The sequence below is a fragment of the Oncorhynchus tshawytscha genome, linkage group LG09 (assembly GCF_018296145.1).
Source record: "Oncorhynchus tshawytscha isolate Ot180627B linkage group LG09, Otsh_v2.0, whole genome shotgun sequence".
Lineage (NCBI taxonomy): Eukaryota > Metazoa > Chordata > Actinopteri > Salmoniformes > Salmonidae > Oncorhynchus > Oncorhynchus tshawytscha.
The window spans coordinates 30,063,102-30,081,555 of NC_056437.1; the positions used below are offsets into that span (position 1 = coordinate 30,063,102).

The window sequence follows — 18,454 nt, forward strand, 5'->3', positions numbered from 1 at the left end:
TTTAAAGAGTAACCATCTCCCAAATTAAACCCTTAAGGTCTTTACCTACCACATACATAAATAATCAACTTATTAATCATAACCCCGTATCATATCATCATTCTGAACAGTCATAACCTCCTTGCATCTGCAAAAACCTGGGCCTTACTTATGATTCAGTACTACACAAATTGATTTAATTATTTATTTACTAGCTAACTAAATGATAACACAGGATAAACATACACAATACATTAGAATCAGGTCCCTAGCGACTGACAACAATATGGCTGCTTGCTACAAAAGACATGGAGAGGGTGAGAAAGAGAGACAGAGACACTTAACGTTGGTCAATTTAGAAACTACTCTCACAGTAATCATATACTTTGCACACAAACCGCCGCCCGCTTGGAGTAAGAAATCATGAATGTATTTACGTGAAAATGCCTTGGTTCGCCGTGTATCTCTCCTAACCGGGCCGCCTTGGAAAGGGGGTTGGACCTTTTCACGGCATGCTTCTAAGGCTCTGATTTCCAAAAGGGTTTTCTCTGTTGCTCTCCTCTGCTTGTCGTCCAGTATCCGGTGACTTGTCGTTTAGTCCTGAACAGAACTACAAGTTCATTTTCCTTCCATTCGCTCTGGAAGAAGCTTCTTTGAAGATAGGCTAGCCAGCCGTGTTGATGGTTCCCAATGGAGTAATGGGAGTAGCGTACTACGATGGCTTGAAAAGAGTAGTAGAGTGGTCCCACTTAAGTTCACTTTTCTAGATACTTTACTTAGGACAGCTAGCAGTGATTGTCCGGAAGGTAACTTCATCGTCTCTTCCTCGTGTTAAGATTCAGAGCTCAAACCACTTTAAACGTGAGTTCATTCAAAAGGGGCGGTTCCGTCAGGCTGACACGCTCTCTGACCTCACTCAAGGAGGCGGTGACTACTTACTGTGCACAGTTATAGAAACAATTTTTTCTTACAGTTTCTAAAATCACAACCCGCTCTTAGCAAAAATACTTTCATTCTTTTTCATATAGCATACACAAGGCAGAGAATGGAAACTTCATTCATGTAGTGTGTATAATTTTCAAGTTACAGTATTTCCTTTATAACATTTTTAATGACATCACAAATGACATTAGTGTTCTTTTATGTCGCCTCTGTCCATTCCCAACGTTCAATGTTAGAAAAATTGTTCCAGTAGTTACTTTTGAACGTGTTAGAGTTTCGGCTAGAAAAGTCTTTCCTTGGGTGAATTTGGAGAGGGATGTCTGAGTGTTCTGTCCTTGATTTACAACAGGACGTGAGGTGTTAACCCCCACTTACAGGTGAGAGGGATGTCTGAGTGTTCTGTCCTTGATTTACAACAGGACGTGAGGTGTTAACCCCCACTTACAGGTGAGAGGGATGTCTGAGTGTTCTGTCCTTGATTTACAACAGGATGTGAGTGTTCTGTGATTTAACAGGATGTGAGGTGTTAACCCCCACTTACAGGTGAGAGGGATGTCTGAGTGTTCTGTCCTTGATTTACAACAGGATGTGAGGTGTTAACCCCCACTTACAGGTGAGAGGGATGTCTGAGTGTTCTGTCCTTGATTTACAACAGGACGTGAGGTGTTAACCCCCACTTACAGGTGAGAGGGATGTCTGAGTGTTCTGTCCTTGATTTACAACAGGACGTGAGGTGTTAACCCCCACTTACAGGTGAGAGGGATGTCTGAGTGTTCTGTCCTTGATTTACAACAGGACGTGAGGTGTTAACCCCCACTTACAGGTGAGAGGGATGTCTGACTGTTCTGTCCTTGATTTACAACAGGATGTGAGGTGTTAACCCCCACTTACAGGTGAGAGGGGGTCTGCTTTAACGTATTTATTGCAAAGCTGATCTGACCTATTTGGATCCTCACAGGACAGTCATGACACTGGCATGACAGAAGCCCACAGACCTCCACGTACATAGGGGGCATTGTGGGTAGTGCATAATGAGTGTTCTGGTTTCCCAACACATGCGAGGTGACAGCTGGAGGGAGAGTGGGGGTGTGTCTGATGGATCGCTGGTTCTGTTAGATCCTCACATGTTTGTCACACAGCGAGGCAGGCGTAAGCAGGCGGGCAGGAATCCCTATGAGCCCCTGCCAGTACGACTGACTTTTTATTTACCACACTTTTAATCCCTGTACATTCATTGCCTGCATGGAAAGAAACGTTACAGTGAATTATTTGTTTATTCCACAATCACTTCCTTTGAACGACAGTGTGAACAGTGCTTACGCACAAGGGAGTTTAGGGAGCGTTTTTATAATTACCGTAGACTTGTTTATCTCAACAACATTATCATACAGTATATTTACAGCTCTTGGGGAAGGTTATACCTAATATGTTTTTTTGCACTATTTGTTAGAGCCTGTAAGTAAGCATTTCACTGTAAGGTCTACACCTGTTGTATTCGGAGCACGTGACAAATAAACTTTGATTTGATTTGAGTAGCCTTTCATTTTCTCTTTTAGTTGCCTTCACATGTACAGGATGTGACTCACTGGTTAGTGTGCACTCATTCTTCACACACTATAGTGAAGATCTCCTTTGGTGAAATGCACCTGTGGCAGTCGACTTCCTGTAATTGTGTATAATATTGGCTGTGACATTGCTTTTGTTTTTTTGGAATTTATATCTACAAGGTAAAACCACTTGAGACCCATTGAGACACAACATCACCTCTTTCTGAGGGTTCTGTAGAAACATAAAACAACAGAAAGCATCAACAATCCCATGTAAATTATAACGACAACAAGAATCGACCAAAACAAAAAAAATCATGTTCCCTCTCCTCTCTCTCTTTCTCACTCAGAACTACGGTTTGGAGACAGAGAATCTGAAGACTCTATCCCATAAGCTTAATGCCTCAGCCAAGAACCTGCAGAACTTCATCACAGGGCGGCGTCGCAGTGGTCACTATGACGGCCGTGCCGCCCGCAAGCTGCCCAATGACTTCCTCACCTCTGTGGTGGACCTCATCGCTGCAGCCAAGAGCCTGCTGGCATGGCTGGATAGGTGAGATTTGCAATGAGCTACAGTACACACACAATCACACGCATACATGCTCAGGCACACTATTCTACCCAGACTAGTTTCATAGGTTGCTTTTCGGAAGTATTAGTTTATATAGTTAGTTAGGTAGTATAGTTTGTTAGTTTACATAGTAATTATTCTTGACCTAATATCAGTCTTATCTGAATGTCGTAAAATTCTTGGTTATCTGCACGAACCCAGACTTTACTTATGAATCATCCATACACAAATTGGCTCAATAATTTACAGTGCCTTGTGAAAGTATTCGGCCCCCTTGAACTTTGCGACCTTTTGCCACATTTCAGGCTTCAAACATAAAGATATAAAACTGTATTTTTTTGTGAAGAATCAACAACAAGTGGGACACAATCATGAAGTGGAACGTCATTTATTGGATATTTCAAACTTTTTTAACAAATCAAAAACTGAAAAATTGGGCGTGCAAAATTATTCAGCCCCCTTAAGTTAATACTTTGTAGCGCCACCTTTTGCTGCGATTACAGCTGTAAGTCGCTTGGGGTATGTCTCTATCAGTTTTGCACGTCGAGAGACTGAAATTCTTTCCCATTCCTCCTTGCAAAACAGCTCGAGCTCAGTGAGGTTGGATGGAGAGCATTTGTGAACAGTAGTTTTCAGTTTTTTCCACAGATTCTCGATTGGATTCAGGTCTGGACTTTGACTTGGCCATTCTAACACCTGGATATGTTTATTTTTGAACCATTCCATTGTAGATTTTGCTTTATGTTTTGGATCATTGTCTTGTTGGAAGACAAATCTCCATCCCAGTCTCAAGTCTTTTGCAGACTCCATCAGGTTTTCTTCCAGAATGGTCCTGTATTTGGCTCCATCCATCTTCCCATCAATTTTAACCATCTTCCCTGTCCCTGCTGAAGAAAAGCAGGCCCAAATCATGATGCTGCCACCACCATGTTTGACAGTGGGGATGATGTGTTCAGGGTGATGGGCTGTGTTGCTTTTAGGCCAAACATAACGTTTTGCATTGTTGCCAAAAAGTTCAATTTTGGTTTCATCTGACCAGAGCACCTTCTTCCACATGTTTGGTGTGTCTCCCAGGTGGCTTGTGGCAAACTTTAAACAACACTTTTTATGGACATTTTTAAGAAATGGCTTTCTTCTTGCCACTCTTCCATAAAGGCCAGATTTGTGCAATATGCGACTGATTGTTGTCCTATGGACAGAGTCTCCCACCTCAGCTGTAGATCTCTGCAGTTCATCCAGAGTGATCATGGGCCTCTTGGCTGCATCTCTGATCAGTCTTCTCCTTGTATGAGCTGAAAGTTTAGAGGGACTGCCAGGTCTTGGTAGATTTGCAGTGGTCTGATACTCCTTCCATTTCAATATTATCGCTTGCACAGTGCTCCTTGGGATGTTTAAAGCTTGGGAAATCTTTTTGTATCCAAATCCGGCTTTAAACTTCTTCACAACAGTATCTCGGACCTGCCTGGTGTGTTCCTTGTTCTTCATGATGCTCTCTGCGCTTTTAACGGACCTCTGAGACTATCACAGTGCAGGTGCATTTATACGGAGACTTGATTACACACAGGTGGATTGTATTTATCATCATTAGTCATTTAGGTCAACATTGGATCATTCAGAGATCCTCACTGTACTTCTGGAGAGAGTTTGCTGCACTGAAAGTAAAGGGGCTGAATAATTTTGCACGCCCAATTTTTCAGTTTTTGATTTGTTAAAAAAGTTTGAAATATCCAATAAATGCCGTTCCACTTCATTATTGTGTCCCACTTGTTGTTGATTCTTCACAAAAAAATACAGTTTTATATCTTTATGTTTGAAGCCTGAAATGTGGCAAAAGGTCGCAAAGTTCAAGGGGGCCGAATACTTTCGCAAGGCACTGTACTTACTAACTAATTCAACAATTACAGAATGTACAATACATAATAACATTAAACAGTAAATTCCGTCTCTAGTGGACTGAACAAAAACAGTTTGGTTATAACATGATAGATTCAGAGAGAAGAGAAAGGGGTTTGGAAGGAAGACTAAGGAACATGAGTCTCTATTGGACCTGGAAAGCTATTCTCACATAAATACATATGCCACTAACGATAGCTCATTGGGAAAAGCAATGCATTGTATTTACGTGAAGCTGGCTTCGATAGTAGAGCTGGTAAGGCTCTGGTTTGCACAGTCGATGTCGCCATTGTCCTTTGTAGATTCTTCCGGGTCGTCGTGTGAGAGTTTCACGTGGTCTGAGAGGTTCATCTCACTCTGGAGATTCGTCTACGTCAGTCAGTGTTCTCGTATTAGATTTGCTTGAGTCGAAAGTTTAGCTGATGGCCGCTAGCAGTGGCTAGCAGACTACTATCTAGTAGATAGTTAGCTGGCTAGCTTCTGTTGGGGGTTCCGGTTCTAAAGTTAAGAAAATAGCAAATCCATACCACATTGGGTGAGGCGGATTGCAGGAGAGTATGTTGAAGTTGAGGCTAAGAAAAATAGAAAAAGTATATGCGAAGAACAAAGATATAAAAATATATATACATGGGACATGACAAGATGAAGACTAAGACGTCTGACTGCTACGCTATCTTGGAATATAACTAACACTTAACACTGCATTGTTGGTTATGGGCTTGTAAGTAAGCAATTCATTGTAAAGTCTACACATGTTGTATTTTGAGCATGTGACAAATAACATTTGATTTGATTTTGACCACTCAAACATGACTAAGTTGATGTCCTTACATAATTTCCATTAGCAATCAGCTGACAAACAAAAGATGAGTAAGCTTTTATGTAAGTGTTGTTTTGAGAGGTTGGCCATGAGAGAGCGTGTCTGTTAGGTGCTGCTGTTTATCCTCCTCAGGTCCTCTGTGAGATGCTGCCAGACAGTGGGTGTGTGTGTATGTGTGTGTGTGTGTGTGTGTGTGTGTGTGTGTGTGTGTGTGTGTGTGTGTGTGTGTGTGTGTGTGTGTGTGTGTGTGTGTGTGTGTGTGTGTACAGGTGTGTGTGTACGGGTGTGTGTGTACGGGTGTGTGTGTACGGGTGTGTGTACGGGTGTGTTGGTGGATGTATTAAGATATGCAGTAAACAAAAATGTATTTTTTCTGCATAACTAGTTTGATTCCCTCGACTTGCACTGCAATTTAAGAACTGAACAATTCCAGCGTCATATACTACACTGAACAAAAACATAAACGCAAAGTGTAAAGTGTAAAGTGTTGGTCCTATGTTTTATGAGCTGAAATAAAAGATCCCAGAAATGTTCTGTATGCACAAAAAGCTTATTTCTTTCAAATTTTGTTTACATCCCTGTTAGTGTGCATTTCTCCATTTCCAATATAAACCATCCACCTGACAGGTGTAAAATATCAAGAAGCTTATTAAACAGCATGATCATTACACAGGTACACCTTGTGACGTGGACAATAAAAGGCTGCTCTAAAATGTGCAGTTTTGTCACACAATAATGCCACAGGTGTCTCAAGTTTTTAGGGACCTAACTGCAGGAATGTCCACCAGAGTTGTTGCCAGGGAATTTAATGTTTATTTCTCTACCATAAGCCACCGCCAACGTCTTTTTAGAGAGTGGCAGTACGTTCAACCGGCCTCACAACCGCAGAACACGTGTATGCGAGTGTTTGCAACGTTGTGAATAGAGTCCCCATGGCGGTGGCGGGTTTATGGTATGGGCAGGCATAAGCTACGGACAACGAACACAATTGCATTTTATTGATGGTAATTTGAATGCACAGAGATACCGTGACGAGATCCTAAGGCCCATTGTCGTGCCATTCATCTGCCGCCATCACCTCATGTTTCAGCATGTTGCAAAGATCTGTACACAAGTTTTGAAAGCTGAAAATGTCCCAGTTCTGCATACTCACCAGGCATGTCACCCATTGAGCATGTTTGGGATGCTCTGGATTGACGTGTATGACAGTGTATTCCAGTTCCCGACAATAACCAGCAACTTCGCACAGCCATTGAAGAGGAGTGGGACAACATTCCACAGGCCAGAATAAACAGCCTGATCAACTCTATGCGAAGGAGATGTGTCGCGTTCCATGATGCAAATGATGGTTACACCAAATACTGACTGGTTTTCTAATCCATGCCCCTTCCTATTTTATTAAGTTTCTGTGACCAACAGATGCATATCTGCATTCCCAGTCATGTGAAATCCATAGATTAGGGCCTAATGAATTTCTTTCAATTGACTGATTTCCTTATATGAACTGTAACTCAGTAAAATCTTTGAAATTGTTGCATGTTGTGTTTATATTTTCGTTCAGTACATATTGGGACAGTGCATTTTTTTCTTCTTTTGGCTCTATACTCCAAAGGTTTGGATTTAAACTCAAACAATGACTATACGGTTGAAGTGCAAACTGTCCGCTTTAATTTGAGTGTATTTTCATCCATATCGGGTGAACCGTTCCGAAATTACGGCACTTTTTGTACATAGTCCCCACATTTTAGGACACCAAAGGTTTTGGGACAAATTTAATTACAGTATATGTGTTTTCAAGTCATAAAAAGTTACGTTTTTGGTCCCATATTCATACCACGCAATGACTACATCAAGCTTCTGACTACAAATTTGTTGGATGCATTTGCTGTTTGTTTTGTTTGTGTTTCAGATTATTTTGTGCCAAATAGAAATAAATGGTAAATAATGTTTTGTGTCACTTTTATTGTAAATAAGAATAGAATTTTCTAAACACGTCTACATTAATGTGGATGCTACCATGATTACGGATAGTCCTGAATTAATACTGAATAATGATCAGTGAGAAAGTTACAGACGCACAAATATCATACCCTCAAGACATGCTAACCTCACAATTTTTTTTTGGGGGGGGGGGGTATGATATTTGTGCATCTGTAACTTTCTCACTCATCATGCAGGATTATCCATAATTATGGTAGCATCCACATTAATGTAGAAATGTTTAGAAACACATTTGTTATTAACTGACTTGCCTAGTTAAATAAATGTTAAATGAAAAAAGAAGTGTGAATTTGTCCGAAAACATTTGGTCCCATAAAATGGGGGAACTATGCACTGAAAGTGCTGTAATTGATAAACGGTTCACACGATATGGATAAAAATACCCTCATATTAAAGTTGACAATATGCACTTTTACATTGTTTTATTTAAAATCCAAACTTTTGGAGTATAGAGCCAAAAGAAGAAAATAATTAGGGAGGGCACTGTAGATGCCTGTCATTGTCATATATAATATGGCACACGATATACACTTCATACTCACCCACATGTATTGTCCAGTCAAAGGGATTAGAATGAAGAATGATCTAATGGTTAATTCCAGGTGCTACTTCTTTTTCAGGTCTCCGTTCGCAGCAGTGGCAGACTACTCCATGACAAGAAACAATGTGATTCAGCTGTGTCTAGAGCTCACCACGATTGTACAGCAGGTAAGCCATCAAACACAGTCCCATATACAGCTGTACCACGAGCTAGCATTACCACCGTTACTGTTTCCCAAAACTGGGTTATAAACAAACATTTCTCAAAGGCCTTTTTTCAATTAAGTTAGTCAACACAGGAGCTGTGTGCTCTGCTCTGCTATTGAAAATGACTATATGTGTCATCATGTCCATGGAGAGAGGACAGCCTCTGGCTACTCAAATGTAGCCTTACCTTTTGTAAAGAGCATGACGGTCTGCATGCCTACCATACAGTATGTGTGCACGCTGGGAGGATGTGTTTCTCTGTGTTGCTCTAATTCATACTGCGGGAACAGTGCTGAGGTGTTCCAATAGATATAAATAGGGGAAGGCTGGCACTGTGTAGAGGCATCCGTCTTCACTAGAGCAGGACATGATACTGTAGGGGAAGGGCTGCAGGGAGGGAGGGAGTGTTAGTTCAGCCCTGGGTCCTGCAGGGATTGGCACAAGGACAGGCAGGCACATACGAGAGGCAGTGGTGTAGGACGCACCCCCGCAGTCCACCCAAAAGCTCAAGACCCCCCAGATAGCAAATGAACACATCATAAGCCATAGCAAAATGTTTAGAATTACAGGAACATAGCTTTAAAACTGCAACATTTTCTCTCAGCCTCATGGATTTATTTTAGGATAGCATAAGGTTAGCTATGAAACTACACATTTTTCTCTCAGCCTCATGGCAAAATGTATAGAATTGCATGAGATTAGTTAGGGGTTGGGGGCTTGCTTAGACCTTGCAGGGGGCCTCGCGAAACGGTGCTATGCCACTTAGGAGAGGGTCTGGTCAAAGGCTGGGGAGGTGCTCCAAAAGAGCAGCAGGTATTGCAGCAGAGATTTCATCCGTGTGTGGCTGTCCTTAGAGTCTATCTGATGGCAGAGAGATATCACCTGTAGAGAGAGAGAAGGAGTGGAGAGAGGTGGCGAGGGATGCAGGCCCCGTAAGGGCAGAGTGACTCACGGTGGACTGTTTGTGTGTGTGTGTGTGTGGGGGGGCATTGGTGCTGAACCTCTCTGTTCTTTGCAAATAGCCACTTTGTTATAACTGGAATAATAATCACTTCTCTGACACATTGTCCTGTGGTGACCTCTGCCTCTCCATCTCCCTCTGTATTTCAGGACTGTTCTGTGTATGAGACCGAAAATAAGATTCTGCATGTGGTGAGTGGGCCCACTTATTTCAATTCCCTTCAACACATCCAAACAGAATTAGAATCCCCATAATTTAGTTACTGGCTGGCGACTCATCCCTAATCAATCTAAAATCACTGTTCACTCTTTTCCCCTTCGCACCATCCTTCCCTTTTCCAGTGTAAGACTCTATCTGGAGTGTGTGATCACATCATCTCTCTGTCCTCTGACCCGATGGTGTCTCAGTCAGCCCATTTGGAGGTAGTTCAGCTGGCCAACATCAAGTCTACTGAGGGACTGGTAAGACTCCCCAATTACTCAGGCATACAGTACATACTAGGTATTGTGCCTTGTACTTATTTTCTCTCTCTCACACAAATACAAAACAGGCACTCTTTCTGGGTAATAGATCAATATTATGGGTAACTCTTATAACCAGTGCATTCGGATAGTATTCAGACCCCTTGACTTTTTCCACATTTTGTTATGTTACAGCCTTATTGTAAAATGTATTACATTACTTTTTTCAATCTACCCACAATACCCCATAAGAAAGCTAAAACAGGTTTTTAGGAATGTTTGCAAATAAAAAAATAATAAAAAACAGACATACCTTATTTACATAAGTACTCAGACCCTTTGCTATGAGACTCGAAATTGAGCTCAGGTGCATCCTGTTTGCATTGATCATCCTTGAGATGTTTCTACAACTTAATTGGAGTCGACCTGTGGTAAATTCAATTGATTGGACATGATTTGGAAAGTCACATACCGGTCTATATAAGGTCCCACAGTTGATATTGCATGTCAGAGCAAAAACCAAGCCATGAGGTTGAAGGAATTGTCCGTAGAGCTCCGAGACAGGATTGTATCAAGGCACATATCTGGGGAAGGGTACCAACACATTTCTGCAGCATTGAAGGTCCCCAAGAACACAGTGGCCTTCATCATTCTTAAATGGAAGAAGTTTGGAACCACCAAGACTCTTCCTAGAGCTGGCCGCTTGGCCAAACTGAGCCATCGGGGGAGAAGGGCCTTGGCCAGGGAGGTGACCAAGAACCCAATGGCCACTCTGACAGAGCTCCAGAGTTCCTCTGTGGAGATGGGAGAACCTTCCAGAGGGACAACCATCTCTGCAGCACTCCACCAATCAGGCCTTTATTCCAGACGGAAGACACACCTCAGTAAAAGGCACATGACAGCCCGCTTGGAGTTTGCCAAAAGGCACCTAAAGGACTCCTAAACAAGATTCTCAGGTCTGATGAAACCAAGATTGAACTCTTTGATCTGAATGCCAAGCGTCACATCTGGAGGAAACCTGGCATTATCCCCAAGGTGTAGCATGGTGGTGGCAGCATCATGCTGTGGAGATGTTTTTCAGCAGCATGGAGACTAGTCAGGATCGAGGGAAAGATGAATGGAGCGAAGTACAGAAATCATTGATGAAAACCTTCTCCAGAGCACTGAGGACCTCAGACTGGGGCATAAGTTCACCTTCCAACAGGACAATGACCCTAAGCACACAGCCAAGACGACACAGGAGTGGCTTCTGGACAATTCTCTGAATGTTCTTGAGTGGTCCAGCCAGATTGCGGAATTTAACCTTATCGAACATCTCTGGAGAAACCTGAAAATAGCTGTGTAAATATCTGTGAAAATAGCTGTGCCAACCTGACAGAGCTTGAGAGGATCTGCAGAGAAGAATGTGAGAAACTCCCCAAAAACAGGTATGCCAAGCTTGTAGCGTCATACCCAAGAAGAATCGAGGCTGTAATTGCTGCCAAAGGTGCTTCAACAAAGTATTGAGTAAAGAGTTTGAATATTTATGCAAATGTGATATTTCTGTTGTTTTTTTTCAATTCTAAAAAGCTGTTTTTGCTTTGTTATTATGGAGTATTGTGTGTAGATTGATGGGTGGGGGAAACAATTTAATCAATTTTAGAATAAGGCTGTAAGGTAACAAAATGTGGAAAAAGTGAAGGCGTCTGAATACTTTCCGAGTACACTGTATTTACTTAGTAGATTTCTCCTGTACAATATGTGGACATAAACTGTTATCTAAAACCTCCATGTTTGCTCTGACTTGCACTTAGATATGACTGTCCTGCTTGGGGCTGTAAGCTCCCACCCCCACACACAAACATATGCACAGGCCACAGAGGGCCACAGAGCTTTTCACATACAGTACAGTCAATATAACCTGAACAGAGGAGTGGGCCGAATGGGATAAAAATAAACCTCTTACTCTCATCTCACTCAGACTGAAATGCACTGAGTGTGTGTGTTTGTGTGTGTGTGTGTGTGTGTGTCTGTGTGTCTATTTGTTATGCACTTACAGCCCATCAAAGGGCAGGCTTGAGCATTTTAGTACATTTGTCTGTTTGCCTCTACGATTCACAGGGACCGATTGAATATTTACGATATGGATTTACGGAGATGTTATATGTTTCTTTTAAACTGAATTCATTTCTGTGTCTGTGTTTGTTATGTACTGCATATGGATGTATGAACTTGTCAGGATATGGCTGTAAGCTACCTCTCTCTGTTTCTCTATAGGGCATGTACATCAAATCCACATATGACGGCCTGCATGTCATCACTGGAACTACAGAGGGAGTGAGTAAATCTTCAACATGCTCAGTCAGGGCTATGAAGCCATTTGGCATGTAGATCATTCTCCTATGATACAGACGGAGAAGTGTCACTCATGGCTGTGTCACAGTGAATCCCATTAATGACAGTGAACAGCATCAGGCCAATCTGTTTTTATAGCTGTGTGATGTGTCTTCCTCTCCATAAGTCTCTGGCTGACCGCTGTAAGAAAATCCACGCAGGCGATGAAGTCATCCAGGTCAATCATCAGACAGTGGTGCATCTCTCTCTTTTCTTACCTTATATTATCTCTCTGCCCATCCCCTTTATCTTATTGTCATTGTACGTTTACATACTGGTATATGACTACCCTATGATTACTACTATGCTTGTGTGAAAGGTCGCCCTATGTGTTTTTCATTGTGTGTTTGTTGGCGTGTGGCGCTAGGTGGGCTGGCAGTTGAAGAACTTGGTGAATTCTTTGCGCGGGGATCCCGGGGGTGTTATGCTGACTCTGAAGAAGCGCCCACAGAGCACACTCACATCCACCCCAGCACTACTGAAGAACATGAGATGGAAACCCTTAGCCCTGCAAGTATGACAATACTTTCAACCTCCACACAACTGATGAATGTGTTTGTTTTTTGTTGTTGTTTTTTTCCACCTTTATTTAACCAGGTAGGCTAGTTGAGAATACGTTCTCATTTACAACTGCGACCGGGCCAAGATAAAGCAAAGCAGTTCGACACATACAACAACACAGATATATAAAAGATATATACAGTGTGTGCAAATGAGGTAAGTTAAGGTAGGTAAGGCAATAAAATAGGCCATAGTGGCGAGGTAATTACGATATAGCAATTAAACACTGGAGTGATAGATGTGCAGAAGATGAATGTGCAAGTAGATATACTGGGGTGCAAAGGAGCAAAATAAATAAATACAGTATGGGAATGAGGTAGTTGGATCAGCTATTTACAGATGGGCTATATACAGGTACAATGATCTGTGAGCTGCACTGACAGCTGGTGCTTGAAGTTAGTGAGGGAGAGTCTCCAGCTTCAGTGATTTTTGCAGTTCGTTCCAGTCATTGGCAGCAGAGAACTGGAAGGAAAGGCGGCCAAAGGAGGAATTGGCTTTGGGTGTGACCAGTGAAATATACCTGCTGGAGCGCGTGCTGTGGGTGGGTGCTGCTATGGTGACCAGTGAGCTGAGATAAGGTGGGGCTTTACCTAGCAAAGACTTGTAGATGACCTGGAGCCAGTGGGTTTGGCGACGAGTATGAAGCGAGGGCCAGCCAACAAGAGCATACAGGTCGCAGTGGTGGGTAGTGTATGTGTGGCCGAATCTGAAATAACACACTATTCCCTTTATAGTGCTTACTTTATAGTATATATGGAATAGGGTGGCATTTAGTGAGAGGTGATTTATGTACGGTATACCTCTATCTTATCAGTAGATTCGTGACTGAGATGGTGTGTGAACTTTTGCATGTGCATAGTATGTGACTGTCTGTGCATTGTGTCGGTGAGTATGCAATCAGGAGAGTGAACATGTATGTTGGTGGGTCTCAGTAAAGCAGTGAGTTTTTGTTACTGTGTCTGTCTGTGTGTCATATTCTGCCGCAAAATGTTGTGTAATATAGGTGTTATATCTGAACTGGTGCATGGAGGAAGCGTGTGTGTGAGGGGCATATTTGACTTCATCCCTGCCCCCCCTCGGAGTCCCGTGCTGGGCTAAGTGCTGTTTTCCTCCCTCCCCCTGGGGCCCTGACCAACTGGAGCGCATCAGAGCTCTGCCACCTCCTGATCCCCCCCATCTTACCCACCTCCCCTCACCTTTTCCTTTACCTCTTCTCTGCTACCTCTCTTCTCCTCTCCCTACATTCCTCTCCCTCTTGTTTCATCATGCATCCAGATTCAGTTATTGTCTTATGCTTTGAATTTATAGTTCATCAAATGCAAAGGATCAAATATATGTTCCATTCCCAAACCCTGCCTCTAGCCATTCTCCAACTGAGAAACAAAGAATTCCCACATATTGAAGCTCTAATGGTTTGATTAAGCGTAGACTTAAACTGTTTACGAGACTACACATCACTGCAGTATGTCAGAAAAGTAACCCCCCCCCCCTCTCTCCCCCTTCTCCCCCCTCTTTATCTCTCTCCTCATAGCCCATCATCCCTCAGAGCCCCAGCAGCAGTGTGGCCACGCCCACCAGTACCCTGAGCACCCCGTCCAGGAGAGACAGCTGTGCCCTGCAGGACCTCTTCATCCCCCCGCCCCCTGATGAACCATACACCCCCAGGTACACACACAAGCTGCCTCACTATGACATACTGTATGCCTTACCTTAGGGATTACAGTGTAGTCACTGTTCATATGTTGTGAGTAAGCTAACTGCAGTGAAATATTGTACAATGGTTTTACCTGTGTAATTACGATAGTCTGTGTATTTAGTCAGTTTGTTCCCTTTTGAGGGGTGATATATGTGCCTTGTAGTATATGAGTTTGTTTAGGTTTACCTATGCAGTCGATGCTCCATAGGCAAACAGACTCTCTCCATGATCTGTGCTGCAGAGATGACAAGGGGAATCTACCAGGTGACGATGACCTCCAAGCTGAAGTCCCGGTAGCCAAGGGCTCTGAGTCCCCCAACTCCTTCCTGGACCAGGAGTGTCGCCGACGTTTTCCTCTGGTGGAGGAGGATGCCGTTCTCTACTGCTACGAGTACGACCAGAACCATGGACCTCCACCTGCCCGCAGAGACAGCACCCCCACTTATGGTATGACCCAGTCCAAGCCTGCATATTTGTATGAGGGATGTCAGCCCCCTACATACTGTATGGTAAGATCAAGTCCAAGCCTGTGTATTTGTATGAGGGATGTCAATCCCCCACATATGGGATGACCCAGTTCAAGGCTGTGTGTTTGGATGTGGGATGTCAATCCCCCAGATATGGCATTAACCCAGTCCAAGGCTGTGTGTTTGGATGTGGGATGTCAATCCCCCAGATATGGCATTAACCCAGTCCAAGGCTGTGTGTTTGGATGTGGGATGTCAATCCCCCAGATATGGCATTAACCCAGTCCAAGGCTGTGTGTTTGGATGTGGGATGTCAATCCCCCAGATATGACATTAACCCAGTCCAAGGCTGTGTGTTTGGATGTGGGATGTCAATCCCCCAGATATGGCATTAACCCAGTCCAAGGCTGTGTGTTTGGATGTGGGATGTCAATCCCCCAGATATGGCATTAACCCAGTCCAAGGCTATGTGTTTGGATGTGGGATGTCAATCCCCCAGATATGGCATTAACCCAGTCCAAGGCTATGTGTTTGGATGAGGGATGTCAATCTCCCACATATGGTATGACCCAGTCCAAGAATGTGTGTTTGGATGTGGGATGTCAATCTCCCACATATGGTATGACCCAGTCCAAGGCTGTGTGTTTGTATGAGGGATGTCAATCTCCCTCATATGGCATGACCCAGTCCAAGGCTATGTATTTGGATGTGGGATGTCAATCTCCCACATATGGCATGACCCAGTCCAAGGCTGTGTGTTTGGATGTGGGATGTCAATCTCCCACATATGGCATGACCCAGTCCAAGGCTGTGTGTTTGGATGAAGGATGCCTGTGGTGCACTTGTTCCTATGCAATCCCTTATGTGTTTGTAATGTTAGTGTTTGTGTCACTATGGTGTTAATATAGGCTGTTTGTAGCTCTTTGATGTTCCTGGGTAGGTCTGTAATGTTGTATGTTATGTGTGCTGTGTGCTCCAGGCAGGCTTAGGCCCATCTCCATGCCAGTGGAATATAACTGGGTGGGAGACTATGAAGACTCGGCCAAGCTGAAAAGAGAGAGCAGGAGAGGTGAGTGGGAGGCTGGGATGGAGAGAGAGGGAGAGATAAAGAGAGAGGGGAGACAGAAAGAGAGAGATAAAGCAGCAGAGGTGAGTGGGTGGATATCTCTCATAATTGGGCCAGGGACGGGTTTTCTACCTCCCCATCTCAGATGTCTTAGCCAAGGGACCAGGAGGCTGAGCAGCCATGTGAGGCAGGGCTCAGTGCATGATAGATATGATACTGAATTAGCTATCTTCCTCTTTATCTGTCCCTCTTTTCCTGTATCTTCTTTCTGTGTATCTCAATTAGTCCTTCCTGCTCTCTCTCTTCCTCTCTCACCTCTTTCTCTCGGTCTCTTTCTCTGCTTTTGGGTCTTGAAGGTACTGTATGTCGTTGCCTTGGCAACTGTAGCCAGGATCTTCCCAAGATTCGTGCCTTTCATTGGTTGCTGCCAAGCCCAGTGGCAAACAGAGTAGGAAGAGAACGAATGGCCTTGTTTCAGTCTGAGAGGCAGACATTGTGGTGTTATGTTTGTGCTTCCTGAAGGGGGTGGTGGCAGGCAGTCTATTGTTCCTGTGGGGTTTTCAGCATCAGTGAGGGTGCTATATTTATCTGCCTTTTTGGCAAGAGGCAGTATCTTTGACATATTGAATTTCTTCCTGAATGCAACATTTATTTCTATTTTTGAGGGAAATGCCCTGCAGATATCAAAATAATGACAGTCCTTTAGGAATGGCTATGTTGTTTCAGTGCAGTAATGGAGTTTGAGTGAAGTCTAGATATTTGTCTGAATGACAAGGCAGAGTAAAGCCTTAGAGCCCTAAAGTCGAATGCCTGGACACACCACAGGACTACACAAAACATCAATTACACTTCCCAATGACATGACTCACAAAACTTGCCCATAAGTCAGATGGAGGACATTCATCAATGGGCCTTGCTCCAGTCATAAGGCCTTAATGCTCACAAGTCACACAACTGTCCACTTTCATCCAAGCAATCATTACACAATCTCAAGAATTGGATTTTGGCTTGGCTTGTTTTTCCGCTGTTGTTTAAATTTGCATTAAACCTCTTAAGGATCGGACCCTTCAGCTCAATTTCTGCCCAAAATGACATACTCAGGACCTTTAGCATGGATGTGCAAATTATTGATACTATTTGACAGGAAACACTTTAAAGTTTGTGGAGATGTGAAATTAATGTAGGAGAATATAAAACATTAGATCTGGTAAAAGACAAAACAAACAAAAAAGCATGCATTCTCTATTTTTATTTTTGTTGCATCATCTTTGAAATGCAAAAGAAAGGCCATACATTGACTTAGGAAGCTGGGTGTAATTTAGATGTTTCCCACAAGAGGGCAGCAGTGTGTGCGCAAAGTTTCAGACTGATACATTGAAGAATGAGAGATCTACATAATATTTTGTATCAAGTCTCCCAGGTGTCCCGAGTTTGCCCAAATGTACCCAAGTGGCCAAATTGGGAACATACAAAAATGCTATGGTAATAAAGTTTACACACTCCTAGGAATGTCATACATGATGGATCATTAGCTTCCATACATAAAAGGTACTAACCTTCACACCTCTAGATTGCCGGGCGGGGTTAGGGTGTGTAGCGAGACACAGCAGGGGGTCTGACTGGAGGATTCAGGTCCTATGTTTGAATGAGTGGGGGATGGAGGAGTCTCTAACACTATTGAGGATTTTAAAAAATCAGTTAGAACTCAAGATTACCATTACTTATTTTATTTAACCTTTATTTTAGTAGGGGGTTAGCACTACATCAATACATCAAATACACAACACAAACACTACCGGTCAAAAGCTTTGCCTTGATAACAGCTTTGCACACTCTTGGCATTCTCTAAACCAGCTTCATGAGGCAGTCACCTGGAATACATTTCAATTAACAGGTGTGCCTTCTTAAAAGTTCATTTGTGGAATGTCTTTCCTTCTTAATGCGTTTGAGCCAATCAGTTGTGTTGTGACAAGGTGGGGGAGGGGGGTATAAGGAAGATTGCCCTATTTGGTAAAATACCATATTATAGCAAGAACAGCTCAAATAAGCTAAGAGAAATGACAGTCTATCATTACTTTAAGACATGAAGGTTAGTCAATACGGAACATTTCAAGAACTATCAAAGTTTCTTCAAGGGCAGTCGTAAAAACCATCAAGCGCTATGATGAAACTGCTCTCATGAGGACCGCCACAGGAATGGAAGACCCAGAGTTACCTCTGCTGCAGAGGATAAGTTCATTAGAGTTACCAGCCCAAATAAATGCTTCATAGAGTTCAAGTAACAGACACATCTCAACATCAACTGTTCAGAGGAGACTGTGTGAATCAGGCCTTCATGGTCGAATTGCTGCAAAGAAACCACTACTAAA

General features: G+C 43.0%; 1 protein-coding gene across 7 annotated transcripts in view; it reads left to right on the forward strand.

The window, feature by feature from the left end:
- Positions 1-18,454, forward strand: part of LOC112257763 (connector enhancer of kinase suppressor of ras 2-like) — a 45,512-nt gene that overhangs the window by 9,960 nt on the left and 17,098 nt on the right. For 2 of the 7 annotated variants that reach the window (XM_042326767.1, XM_042326765.1), the window contains exons 3-12: positions 2,819-3,021; positions 8,356-8,461; positions 9,611-9,652; positions 9,803-9,922; positions 12,179-12,238; positions 12,423-12,491; positions 12,663-12,809; positions 14,388-14,521; positions 14,794-14,999; positions 15,999-16,088. In XM_042326767.1, coding sequence (XP_042182701.1) covers positions 2,819-3,021; positions 8,356-8,461; positions 9,611-9,652; positions 9,803-9,922; positions 12,179-12,238; positions 12,423-12,491; positions 12,663-12,809; positions 14,388-14,521; positions 14,794-14,999; positions 15,999-16,088 — 1,177 coding nt within the window. The remainder of the gene's footprint in view (positions 1-2,818; positions 3,022-8,355; positions 8,462-9,610; positions 9,653-9,802; positions 9,923-12,178; positions 12,239-12,422; positions 12,492-12,662; positions 12,810-14,387; positions 14,522-14,793; positions 15,000-15,998; positions 16,089-18,454) is intronic. The other 5 variants (XM_024431590.2, XM_042326768.1, XM_042326769.1 and 2 more) reach the window with 3 other exon arrangements.